This window comes from Toxotes jaculatrix, chromosome 1 (assembly GCF_017976425.1).
Source record: "Toxotes jaculatrix isolate fToxJac2 chromosome 1, fToxJac2.pri, whole genome shotgun sequence".
Classification (NCBI taxonomy): domain Eukaryota; kingdom Metazoa; phylum Chordata; class Actinopteri; family Toxotidae; genus Toxotes; species Toxotes jaculatrix.
The window spans coordinates 31,564,589-31,577,960 of record NC_054394.1 but is presented as its reverse complement, the minus strand read 5'-3'; the positions used below and the strand labels follow the sequence as shown (position 1 = coordinate 31,577,960).

Here is a 13,372-nt window from a genome sequence, read left to right as displayed (position 1 = left end):
AGGTTAGGTAAGAGGCTAAGTCAATGGGTATCATCACTAAGATAGAACTACGTGTGTGTGTGTGTGAACAACTATGCTGTTGTGCAGTGAAACCACTGGATGGCAGCATCTTACAGTAAATACCATTGAACTGTCCCTCTCAGATTTGACAGCTGCTGTAATTTGATTGGTTCTCCACAAACTCAGCCTGACAACACCTTGAACAAAAAAAAAAACACTGCTTCTGTTATATGTGACATCACATTTGCAGCTGATGTTTAAAATAAATAAAAAAATATATCCTGGCCAGATCACCTTCAGTCAGGTGAACCCCACAATTGCAATGATAAAATGTCTCTGTCTCTTCAAACTCGCAAACTGAGCATAAATTGTAGACAGCAGCAAATATTTTACACAGGTTAACAGGACGTGCCTGCCATCTTGGGAAACTTGGCTCAGTTCCTCTGTGGATTTAGTCCGTCTCAGTGTCTCTGTCTCTTCATGTGATCCCAGACTCACTCCATGACGCTGAGATCAGGGACCTGCGGTTGTGCTGTGGTGTTCTTGTCTCTGAGGACAGGTCTTTATTACTTCTGATGAACTGGTTACCGATTGGTTACCTCCTGATGGGACTGACGATGGAGAAGAAGAGCTGTGGAGAGTTCGTCAAACGATGCTTGTTTTCACGTTCATCTGCTGAAGATGGAAACGTGCTCTTTGCTCACCTTTGGCCGTATGAGAAGGATTTTATTACAGCTAGTCTTGAAGCCTGCTGTGGTTCAACCTCTGCATGTGTGATGTAGTGCACATACAATGATGAATGGAGGCATCTTGTTTCCAGCAGTTAGATGTTTGGCGAAATGACAGAGGAGTAGATGTAATTATTAGATTTTTAATGGAGTCATAGAACTGAACCGTTGAAAAGCCACAGCAGACACAAATTATTATTCAAAGCAGCAGAGTGTTTTCATACGAGTCCAGAGGCTTGAATATTTTTACCTAAGCTGGAAAAGACCTGTGTCAGTCTTACCTGGGGGAAAACGTCTGTCTGAAAAAAGAACAGAAAAACCCCACTGCCCCAGAAAGGGGCAAATGTTTCCTGAGACAGTTTGTTCAATCTACACCAAAAATGTCTCAAAAATTCATCTGTCTGTCCAAGACCTGAGTCTAATGAGAAGCAGCACAAACTGTCCTGGACAGATAAATAGGAAAACTAAATAGAATGTGAGGCAGCATATTGTAAGTGGTGTTAGTAATTATGGTCTTTTGCCAATTTAATTGCAGTGCTGTAATCTAAATAGGCTTACAGAGCAACACTCTAAATTAGCAGTTTTATAATTACCACTGAACTACACGCATCTCACTACATCCCCCACTTAATTACCAACAATTTGCCTCTGCACCAGCTATTGTTAAGCTGCAGTCTAGCAAAAAAAAAGAAGATTAGAACAATAGAATTTATTTTCAATTCATTTCAGTTGCTCTTCCAGGGCTTTCTACCAAACACCAAATTTAACAGCCAAACAGCAGTAAGTTCACACGATAAAGAACGAGACAGTGGTAGGTCAAGATTTTCTGCATTCACACGAAAACAGGTGGAGACACCAGAGGATAAGAAGGTAGAGAAGAGGGGAAGGTTATTTATTTTTTCCAAACAATGGAAGCTCATACAGTTTGGGTCTGTCTTACTTTTGCTTTTCTCCTCTTGGTTTGTTTGAACAACAGATGTTAAAATAACCTAAAACATTTGCATCTGTATGAAAAATTTTTGGTGGTGTGATATCCTCTAAAACACAGACAGACCTCTCTCTGCTCATTTTTCCGGGGAAGTTTTATGATTTTTGGAGAAATTAGTATTTTCGGACGAGACAGAATAAGGAAGATCAAAAAGATCACATGAGATTGGAGAGAATTCTCAGACGATTGATTTCTGTCAGAAAAGGAAAAAACATCCAGTTAAAACTGACGGTGAATGCTGTAAATCTTTTTTTAAATCCTGTGAATGTTTATTTGCGCGTTTTGTCTTGGCACGAGTTTCACTCAGAATGCCTTTGTACGTTAATGAATCTGCCCTGAAATGAAACGAGTGGAAAAAGTATGTTTAGCAAGATGTGATTTGTTGGAAATGAGCCATTGAGCATTAATTAGAAACACCTCTGCACATGTAGAGCACACACAAAAACAAAACGAGTGAAAGAGCCAGACTCCATTTTTCCTGTGATGAGGCTTTCAGCTAAAATATCATTTTTCCACTGATGGAAAATATATTCAAATCAACTGAGCAGTCCCTGAGCGTTCCCCTGATTAATGTACTGTCCCATCGCACTATGAGCTCCACTCTGATGCTTCTGACAAACATTTAAAGGACATTTCTTTAAAAACTTTCCTCACATGAAGTTTAGGACAAATTCTCTGTCCTCGTCTCATGTCAGTGATTCTGTCGCTATCAGTCGGCTGTCAGAAGAAATGTTCCCTCGTTTGGCTTCTCTGGCTTGAAATATGTGAGTGCACTGTGTGTGTGTGTGTGTGTGTGTGTGTGTGTGTGTGTGTGTGTGTGTGTGTGTGAGTGTGAGTGTGAGAGAGAGAGAGAGAGAGAGTGTGTGTCTGCATTATCCTGCTCCGCTGGCAAGACAGCCACAATAGAGCTGACTAATGCAGAAATAGACTGCAGGCTAAGCTTCTTTTTCCAGAAATGTCTTGAAAAGTGAAGGGCACATTCTGTGGCCCGCTCCTGCAATATTTATATCTCCCTGTTCATCCGGTGCCGTGGAAATGTGCGTCACCAGCTTAAGTACACACACACACACACACACACACACACACACACACACACACACACGTACCTGCAATTTTCACACAAGCACAGGGAGGAGGTAAAATTATGAAGAATTATGAAACAGTGATGTGTGTGTGTGTGTGTGTGCATACATACATATGATGCCCTGTGTGTGCATCTTGATTTAAAGGGTAAAACACAGATGTAGTCTGTTTGTCTTTGGTGCTAATGGCTTCCTCAGACACAGCTCATTATGTCGGTGAGGAGGGAGGAGGGAGAATGAAGATGGAGAGAGGCAGAGGGGGAGAGAGAGAGAGGCAGAGGGGGGGAGAGAGAGAGAGGGGGAGGGAGAGAGAGAGCGTCTGAGGGTCTGAGCAGAACTGCATGTATAAAAGCCAGAATTCAGATCCAAATCATCATCATTCACTTCGTGTAATGGAAGTGCAGCGATGTGTGGATTCACTTGTGGAGGTGAAGTAAATACAGAGCTTTCATTCAGCTGCTACAGTTTCCACAGCCGACCGACAGCATCAGGTTCGCACAACCAAACAAGAAAACATGTTTGTCATCACCTTTCAAGCTCAGCTTGTCATTGCCCAGATTTTCTGATCTGACCCTAACAGCTGGATGATATCATTTATCAGGGGTCGGGGTTTGGGTTAAGATTCAAGAGCACAGAATTGATTAGCTTGACTCTTATTTACGACATAATTCTGATCTTTTGGGAAGATACAAAACATTTTGGACGGTCAGTATAAAAATACAGAATGGACTGGGGGAACACCACAAGAGGACATTTGGTATTTAAATGGCAGTGGGACTTCTGTCCTCAGTCATCAGCCATCCTTGGTCTCATTCACACCATAAAACACTCAGCTGTTGTGGTGAAGGAGACATTTTGACACAGACATCGGTGGTGCGACCTCTCCTCAGAGGCCCGGGTGATTATGGCAGATTATTCGGCATCGAGGTGATTAGGACGGCGCAGCTTTACAGCCGCGGTGCCGTCTGCAGCTGTCTGGCAGCACGGCGGCCACCAGGGGCCCGGGCGGCAGAGATCAGGCTGGAGAGCGTGCACTGTGCTTTAAATCTGAGAGAAAATTCATGATTGATCTGTGGACAGGGGTCATCACCTCCTCCTGTGTCTCTGATGGACGTATTGGCTTTACATTAATTAGCAGGAAGTAATTTGGGGGAAAGCTGTCCCGCAGCAACCAGGCCTAATGTGGTAAAATTGAGGAGGCCCCCCCGTCTTTGTTAGGGGACTTGGATTTGAAAGGGGGGTGGGTGGGTGAGTGAGTGGTGGGTGGGGGAGTGAATAAGGAAGAGGTAGGCAGAAGGAGGATGGGCAGGGAGGGTGGTGGGGGGGCCCATCTGCCACTGAGCGTGCTCGGTCAAAAGGCTTTTGTTGTGAAGGAGTGATGAGACAGATAGATGGTCGTTGTCACCAACCGCTGGTTTAATCAAGTGAAAGTGTCCCATCGTGTAACACGTTCACCCCCGCCACACACACACACACACACACACACACACACACACACACACACTGATGAATAATGATCCTTCATCCTTAATTAATAATTGAGAGTCTGGCTAAATGGATTAAACAAGACATTTACAAATCAATCATGAGATCTGAGATGTTCCTAAAAAATGATCTTTTTTCTAACTAAGGTGATGAAAACAGAGCAGAGTGTCTCCTCTGTGCATTGTGGGAAATTTGCAGGTCTCTTCGGCCTTTAATGTGTTTTATTTTGCTCCGTCTGGGTTTTTTTTATAGACTTAAAAAAAAGAGAAGTGAAGAGTGGCAGCCTCTCATCTCCCACTGTCACCTCGACCCCAATTCAATCACCCACCTCTGCGAGGCAAGCTATGTGCGCATGCGTGTTCCCTCATCAAAGCAGCTGTGTCAAGACGCTGTGACAGCGGAAGTGAGTCCAATTGGCCTTCAAATTAAAACCAAGATTTTCTGACAGGGAAAGCCAGTGAGTGGCTTGCAACCAAAGCAAACACTGACAGTTATTAAAACTATGAGAACAACAAGAAGCTTTGTATCATCAATAATATGATTTTTATTTATTTTTTATTTCCAATCAAAACCAGTTAAGGTTGAAATATTGACTTGCAGTTTCATTTCGAAGGTTTGAACCTCAAACCTTTCAGAGAACATGTTGCTGCTCTGTGTCCTGTGGACTGAAACTTTAAAACTAATGCGCCACTGTCCACTGGTGCAATGTGGAAGTAAAAATTAGCCTGAGACATTGGTATAATCTCTGGTTAGATAAATAACAAATAGAAAATTAAATAGAAAAATAGCAGCTAATGTGATAAATACTTTATATATTGACTTTGAGTAATATTTTCATTGACCCATTTCAAGTTTCTCACATCTGAGGAAGATAAGTAAATGTCTATGGTTGTAATTTTTCTTTCCAATTTATAACATTTTACAGACCAAATGATGAATTAGGAGGAAAATAAATGGAAGTTTGAAGGTTGTGAGTAACAACTCTAAAAAGAAAACTCTTACAATTATTACAAATTATCATCAAACTACAAATAATCAGAGGTGAGTGAGACAGACGGATATTTTCATTAATATATTTTCCCTTTTCACCTTCATCACCACAGGAGCGTTGCAGCACTCATGTTACCGAGGCGTATTTTGAAAGGAACCACCGGAAGCGTCCGTTCACATCGCCCGTGCGCTGACGCAGGCGGCCGGAGCGGCAGGCAGCGGCAGTAGACGCTGTCCCATCACCAGAGCACACCCAACGGGGCTGCAGCGCACCGCTCCTCCGGCACCGACACCATGACACCCAGGTTCAAAACCGCAATCTGATCCGCGCCGAGGACGAGAGCACCGGAGGACTGTGGGCAACGGACGTGGAGGCAGAGGCGCGCGCGCACACGTACACACGCAAGCGCGCACACACACACAGGGGGGAGACGAACATCGCCGCGACCAGCAGTCAGATCCACGGGAACGCCGACCGAGGCGAACTCCACTGCGCCGCGGAACTGCGCTTTTCGCTCCAGAAACGCGTCCCACTCGGACACCCGTCAGAAAAATCACTCCCCGTGAGTCATTTCACGCCGAAACATGTCATCGTCGGGCAAGGACGCCAACAGCGGGCATTACGCCAACTATGTGGGACCGTACCGCTTGGAGAAGACGCTGGGCAAAGGACAGACAGGTTAGTGAAAACCCCTGTGAAACCTCCCAGATGCGGATGATGCTGTCGGGACTCTCCTCAGCATCACCGCCTGCCTGACATCACGTTCGGCTGCATTTCTGCGTCGCCGCTGCGCGTGTTCTGAGTGTGCCGATGCGGGAAATGGGGAGCGGAGAAATACCTGATAATTGCGGATGTTTCTGGTGGATGCGGCTTTGCTGAATGCAGGGAGAGATAGTGATGATGATGGAGGTGGTGATGATGATGATGATGATGATGGTGGTGGTGGTGTGCCTTTAATCCCTGTTGTCAGGCAGAGAGGGCTCGGTGATAATGGGCCCTTGTGATTTTTCTTGTCTCTAATTCCGTTATAGCATCCATCTGTCACATGGGCCCGCTCTGCTGAGGCTGCTCTCTGCGGAAGAGGCAGAGCGGTGATGCTGCACTGTCCGGTCCCTGCACACACACGAACCACATTCACAGGTTAACACACCGCGCGCACCGCACACACACAGACACACACACTGCAGCTGCAGTTCACGCTTGTGTCGGTGATGCAGTGTGCTGAGTTCATGTTGGACCCGTTCTCAGTGGGCTAAGATGGCAGGCAGGCTGATATTAGATGGTACGTGTGTGTTCCTGCTGCACTGCCTGTCACTGCAGGCCTACCTGCTTATTTATGGAAGACCTTAATGTTTGTCACTGGCGACTTGCAGAAAGCAGTCAGAGTCTTCTCCGGGCTCATCGTCCAGAGTTTCATGAGTCATTTTGGTAAAAATCTGTCCAGGTTTTGTTTGGACTGTTTCTGTTTGTGTAGTTTGAACTTTGTGTTAATGTCGGAGGCAGCAGATTGTGGTGTTATGATGGACAAAATATTGGAACCACCCCCCCAGTTATCATTGTACTACATATATTCAGTTATGGAAAACCGAGGCAAGCTGCGTAGTTGATGGCTATCACGGTAAACTGCATGTTGAAGTGAACTCAGACCAGAAGTGTCCTTTTCAGCTGCAGTGTTTTGTCGTTCCCTCTGGGTAGAGATCTGTTATCTGAGTAACTGCACTGTGATGTTCGTTAAACCAGGCAAATAAAGCTTCAGGATTCAGAAAATTACAATCACCAACAACAAATCTCATCAGAGTGACAGTACACTCAGATCCACTTAACTAAAACCAAAGCAGTTTTATAAACAGTCCTAAAATAAAGGAGCAGTTCTCAGCTCACTGACGAGCAGCACAGACGCTCTGTTCACCTCTGGTGCGTGGCACAGTGATCTGTCTGTAGTTTGTCTGTAGTTAGTGCAGCCATGTTTTATATTGTCTGGATGACTATGGCCAGGTTCTCTGCTTCAGACACCCCCACCATCTGTGATCATATGCAGCCAAACATGATCAAGGTGTCTCCCTCCGGTTCCAGCAGGTAGAGGCTATACCCTGCTCCGCTCCCTCCGTGGGTGAATAATTCATAACCAACCAATTAGCTGGCTGGTAGAGCTGGATTTTAACAGCCTCTGTTGCTGCTGTATTAATCACACAATGCTTCTATTGAGCAGATGGAATGAGGCTGCAGTAGTGTGGATGTCACCGACACAAAGACACGCAGATAATTTGCTTTCTTCTTCAACAGGATTAATTAGAATAACTGAGTCTGTGAAGGACTAAAGGTCCATTTTCACCCTGTTTCCATCCACGGCTCTGCTTTGCCTGTAGCTTCCCTGAGCAGCATCTGCAGCACAGAGCGAGCGGTGATCACACTGTCGCACCAGTCAGCGCTCTGCTGCTCTGGTGAAGTCTGGATTTCCAGTTTCCTACTTAGAAAATCCAGTGGATCATCACTTCAGACCGTCAGAGGTCTGGGACTGTCTGGTTTTCAGCATTGATCAGTTAACTTTATTAAAACAGTTGCATGCTTTGAGTGTCAACATAAAATCAACGTTTCTATCGTTGCCGGAACAATGACATTAATATGGTATTTTGAATTGACTGAAATGTGATGGAAGCAGCTGCACGCACTGGTTGTGAGCTGATTTACTGAATTGAGGACTCTCACGTCTACGCACTTCTTCAGCTGATGTTACCGTCGGCTTCTAGAAACTCTGAAAATGGCGTCAGTGAGGTGCAAGTGTCAGTCATATGTCAGTCAAGTGTGATTGAAGCTCTGTTTGGACACGTGTCTGAAGCTCATGTCATGTGTTCGTGCGGCGTCGTCTCTAACGGCCTCAGATGAACCAAAAGCTTAAATGTCCCACAAGCGCTGATGCAGGTGTCCTCCGATGCTCACACTGGCTGATTAAGTGCAGATGCATGTAGATATGAAGAAACAATGTGCAGAGGTGTGTGTGTGTGTGTGTGTGTGTGTGTGTGTGTGTGTGTGTGTGTGTGTGTGTGTTGAGGCAGCTGCAGTGTAAGCTGAAGAACAGTGATATTCTGCTTGTTGGAGACTGTTGGTTTGAATCGAAGGCTGCGGTGCTGAGCCGGCAGACAGGGATGTTCCTATGTCATTAAACCACCTCCACAAGTGTAAGTGTAGGGCAGGCCCATGCTCTTTGTTACTGTGTGTGTGTGTGTGTGTGTTAATACACACAGGAAAACACCAGATTGTTTCTGAGTAAAATTCCAGTCAGTGTGTTTGTGTCACTGTGAGTTTGGATGATGTTTAAATTTATAAAAATATTCTGTGACGCTTCTCTAAACCAATCCTGAGGAATATAAACATATTTTTACTTTTCATTTTTCACTGAAAAGAACTGAATGTTCTTAAATGTTAGATGTTTCCTGAAATGAAGTCAACAGCAACAGCTTTGTGTCAGGCAGTGTGAAGGTTACAAACCGGATCAGAGATTCAGTATCAGCTTCCAGTTTTAATCCTCAGTGACGTTCTTTATCAAGCAAACATTATTCTGTTTAAATTAAGATTTGATTTTTTTTAACTCCTTTCTGACATTTTACAGACTGAACCTTTAATCGAGTTGATGAAAAGATGAAATGATGGTGAAGAGAATTGTTAGGTTGGAGCTTCTGTGGGATACATCGTTCAGGGCACAGTGAAGTAAATGAAACACAAGATGTGCCTGAAGAAAGAAAACAATAATAAAGACCTCAGAGTGAAGCGATGCACGGTGGTTGCCGCCGTACGTCCGGCTGTTAGCTTGTTTGACCGCACTCTCTCTTCTGCTCCCGGTTATGAGCGTGCGGTTGGAACAATGCCTTCATGGTGTGTGTCCAGTGGTCGAAGCTGAAAGGCGAGAGGCTGTGCTGACTCTGAACAATTAGTCGGTCTGTTTTCGTGTGTGTGAGAGTGTGCGTTGGGGGTGGGAGTACACCTCTCCTTACACTGCTTTCCCAGGCTCCATACAGCACTCATTTTCTCCGTGTTGGCCAACAGAGCGGACGGTTGTCATGGTTTCATTCCTCCTCCTGCGACAATGGCTGTTCTTTTCCTTCTTGGTGATCGCTGCAGGACTGCAGCTGCCTTCCTCCCGTCCTTTCTCTGTCCTCACTTCTCAGCCCTTCACTTCTGTTTTTTTTTTTGTTTTTTTTGATCAACATTTTACACACATTTTTTGGCCACAGGAAGTTGAAAGAGTGCGGGTCGTCTGCTGGTCTGTGTAGAAACGAGACCCGTCCGCTTTGGACCGATCCTGGAATAACTTCATTTGAGATTTTAAAAAGATTTTGTTTTGGAACCTCTATGATACTTACCCAGTAATGACATGTGAAGTGAGAGCTGAAATAAACTTTTACCCTGAAAGAGAAAATGAAGGTGAACAGTAGAACTATTATGGGATGTGCACAGTGAGCTTCACTGACAGAGCTAATAACTGAGACTGTTTTCCTTTCAGTGTCAGAGACGGTTTATTCTCATGCTGCCTGTCGAAGAGTAACACACTGAACCTCAGGTGCTGCTGATAGTTTGCCCTTCATGGTAGCTTCCTGCCATCAGTGTGTGTGTGTGTGAGAGAGAGAGAGAGGGAGGGTGAACGAGAAGCATGCACTCCATTTACCAAAGTGAAGTGGATGATGGGAAACAGACGAGTGTAGTCGCTTTCTTTTTCTCTAGCTTGAAAAATTAACCGACTCCATCGAACTCGTAACAAAATCCAGAGTCATGAATTCAGGTGAACAGGATGCACTGATGTACCAGCAGAACACGGCTCACATAGACAGACTCACACAGACAGACTCACACACACACACAGACAGACTCACACAGACAGACTCACACAGACACACACACAGACAGACTCACACAGACTCACACACACACACACACAGACAGACTCACACAGACAGACTCACACAGACACACACACACACACACACACAGACAGACTCACACAGACTCTGAGGGTCAGAAAGACGACGTATTTCATTTTTTGTTGTCTACAACCGGTAATGGGAATTTGTGTGTGTGTATGTGAGAGTGTGTGTGTGTGTGTGTCCCTCTTGTGTTGCAATGAAAGTGTCATGTTATTGACGTGGAACATCCTAAAGACTGTGGTCCCTCGGCCCCAGTATTGGAGAGAAGCTGTGTGTGTGTGTGTGTGTGTGTGTGTGTGTGTGTGTGTGTGTGTGTGTGTGTGTGTTCAGTGGGGGTAGGCAGCAGGGAGACCCCGAGCACAGATGGCTGCCTTTAGGTGGCTGAAATACAGCTTCATTATCAGCAGGCTGCAGGTGGTAACACTCCCATCACTCTCACTCCGTATGAATGCATATATATACAGTTACTGTGTGTGTGTGTGTGTGTGTGTGTGTGTGTGTGTGTGTGTGTGTGTGTGCATTGTGCGTATTGTGCATTTGCATGTGAGGATGTATTATGAGGATTTTCTTCTTCTGTTTTTTTTGCACAGCCTTCAGTGTGTTTTATTGAACCTGGTCTGCTTCATTATGCTGCATTAAATGTAAAAGAGCGCACAAAATATTTATGGCGGCACATCTGCATACAGAGGGAGGAGGAATATCTCAGCAGAGTCTCAGCAAACCTCTCCATGGCCAATAAAATGAAAACGTGCTCTGTTTATTTCTGTATCGAAGGTTTGTTGAACAACTGTCATATTGAAATTGACTGTAGTCGTGTGTCCCTGCTGGTTTGATCGCCTGTATCGTCGTAATCATGAGAAACCTTGAGCAATAATAACAAACTCGTCTTGTTTGCACGTGACAGGAAAGAGGTGAAATGATGTTTCTTTCTTTTTAACTTGAAGGTTTTTGCTTTTTCTGACTCATATTCAGTAGAATCATTGTTTCTGAGCAGATTTTCCATAGAAACGTAGCTTCTGACAGTATAGAAGGAGTCCTCGTGTTTTTTGTGGCGTGGCCTTCAGCTCTTCAGCTCTCGCTGAGCAGGTCGTGGAGGACTGAGCAGCTGATGGTTGTATATACTCTGCTTCTGTCTGTTGTGAGTTGTTCATCTTCATTCAGAAACTGAATAGTTTCAGTGAGTTCACTCCAAAACTGGAGAACGTGGGGGAAGAACAGTGCTGCCAGACAGAAGTCTGCTGGGAGGGTTTCTCTGCAGACGGGAGGGGGCTCATCAAAATTATGGCTAGTGCCCCCCCCCCCCTTCTCTTTTTCTATACAGTACATCCCTTTGGCTTATTCTCTCACTCTCACTGCGTTCCCAGCTGAGGGCTTGGTTACCACGGCAACCAGAGGAATGCTCTCTTCTGTGGCTGGTTGGAGGTATGCTTGCTCTAGATCTCTGTGGCCCCTCTGCTCAGCCCTGGAGGGTGGGAGGGGGGGGGGTGTTTCGCCTGAGCCATTAAACAATGACTGAGAAACCACCCCCCATCTCTCACTCTCTCTCTCTCTCTCTCTACATCTCTGTATCTCTGTCGCTCTTATGTTTTCCTTACATCGCTCACTTACTTCAGCCCCCCCCCCCCCCCCCTCTCGGGGGTTGTCAGGCTAAAGCTCAGGCCCATCTCTGAGTCCCTGCTGCCTCAGTGCGTCTTTATTGGGAGGCGGCACAGTTTTCATCTTCTGAGCTCGGCTAACGCCTCTCTGTCTACCAGATTATCCACAGCTTCTCCTCACAGGACACGTTCAGCCGAACGCACCGCCCATTTAAACAGATGCTCCAACATTTAGGAGAAAAAAGTCAAGACGTGAGCAGAGACGGAAACAGAGGAAAGTGTAAACAGAGCTTTGACAGTAGCGTCAGTTTGTGGTGTGTGCAGCATTACAGCACGCTCTGTCCTCGCAGCCTCTCAGGGAAATAAAGCTGTGACCTGCTTTCAACACACGTTACTTTATGAGGTTAACGTCTTTCTCCACTGTGCAGTGCAGGAGACGTGGATGTAAAGTAGCTATAGTGCAGATGGAATCAGACTCTAATAAACGCTGTTCTCAGAACGGAGGGAATTAATGATGCAAGAAAAGAAAGAAAGAAAAAACAATTTTCAGATGAGTCTAAAATAATCTTTGGTAGCGTGGGAACAGAAAGAACAAAGTCTGCTGATGGTGTCTGTGGCTCGACGGAGAGACGCTGTTAGTGTGATTCAGTTAGCTGGAGCCATGCTTGTATCTGGCTCTCCCTCACACACACAGACACACACACGCTCGTTTGTTGCCGGGGTTGTTGAGCTCGCAGACACCTCGTCTTCAGTGTGTTTAGATTGCTGTCATCCTGCCTGTGGCTGTCGGTCATTAACGAGTCTCCCTGTGCTCGTCAGGAGGCTGCTGCTGAAATATTCAGGTGGCTGAAGAAGTGTGCCAGAAGGCGTGTGTGTGTGTGTGTGTGTGTGTGTGCGTGTGTGTGTGTGTGTGTCTGTGTGTGTGTCTGTGTGTGTCATGTCCTGATGCTGTGATTATTGTGGAGGTCCCAGTGATGTCAACACTTTTTTGTCCACTGTCCTGAGTTATTTAATATGAAGGAACTGTTGGTGCCGGCATTAAGCTAAATAACACACCCGCACAGTTTCTAATCAGCACACTGGTGGAGCGACACTTCACATTAATGTAGTTCCGTTTTCGTTCAGTGTGAGGACAGGGTGTCTGCTGTGCTGCGTTCACTGCCTGGGGTTAATTTTCTGTGTTCGTTTAAAAACACACATGATGAAGCTGCACTACGAACAAGAATACGTCTGTGGGACCTAGAGACTCGTGTCCTGATTTATCCCCAGTCAGTCATGTGTTTTATTTTATGGTAGGCAGGTTCAGCAGTAGGTGGAGCTTTAACCAGCTGCTGCAGTGTGCATGCACAGCTGGATAATCGTCCTGCCAGCGCTGGCGATGGTTTTGTTATTAGAGGTAAGTCTGTGGCACATGGCTGCACCCATGAATTCGGCGTGTTCGTGTGTGTGTGCGGGGCCATGTTGCCACCTGCTGTGTTAGCTCAGCGTGGCCTGTTGAGAGTGTGATGTGGTGTTGATGACGTCTTCGTGGATCAGCCAGGGGGAAATGAGGTTTGGAGATCCTGCCGAGCAGCAGCAGTGCCACCG

The 13,372-nt window shown here is 45.7% G+C and overlaps 1 protein-coding gene across 1 annotated transcript in view; it reads left to right on the top strand.

The window, feature by feature from the left end:
* Positions 1–5,629: 5,629 nt before the first annotated feature.
* Positions 5,630–13,372, top strand: part of LOC121185637 (serine/threonine-protein kinase BRSK2-like) — a 77,652-nt gene continuing 69,909 nt past the window's right edge. The window contains exon 1 of the mRNA XM_041043953.1: positions 5,630–5,952. Within this exon, the coding sequence (XP_040899887.1) occupies positions 5,859–5,952 (94 nt within the window). The 5' untranslated portion in view covers positions 5,630–5,858. The remainder of the gene's footprint in view (positions 5,953–13,372) is intronic.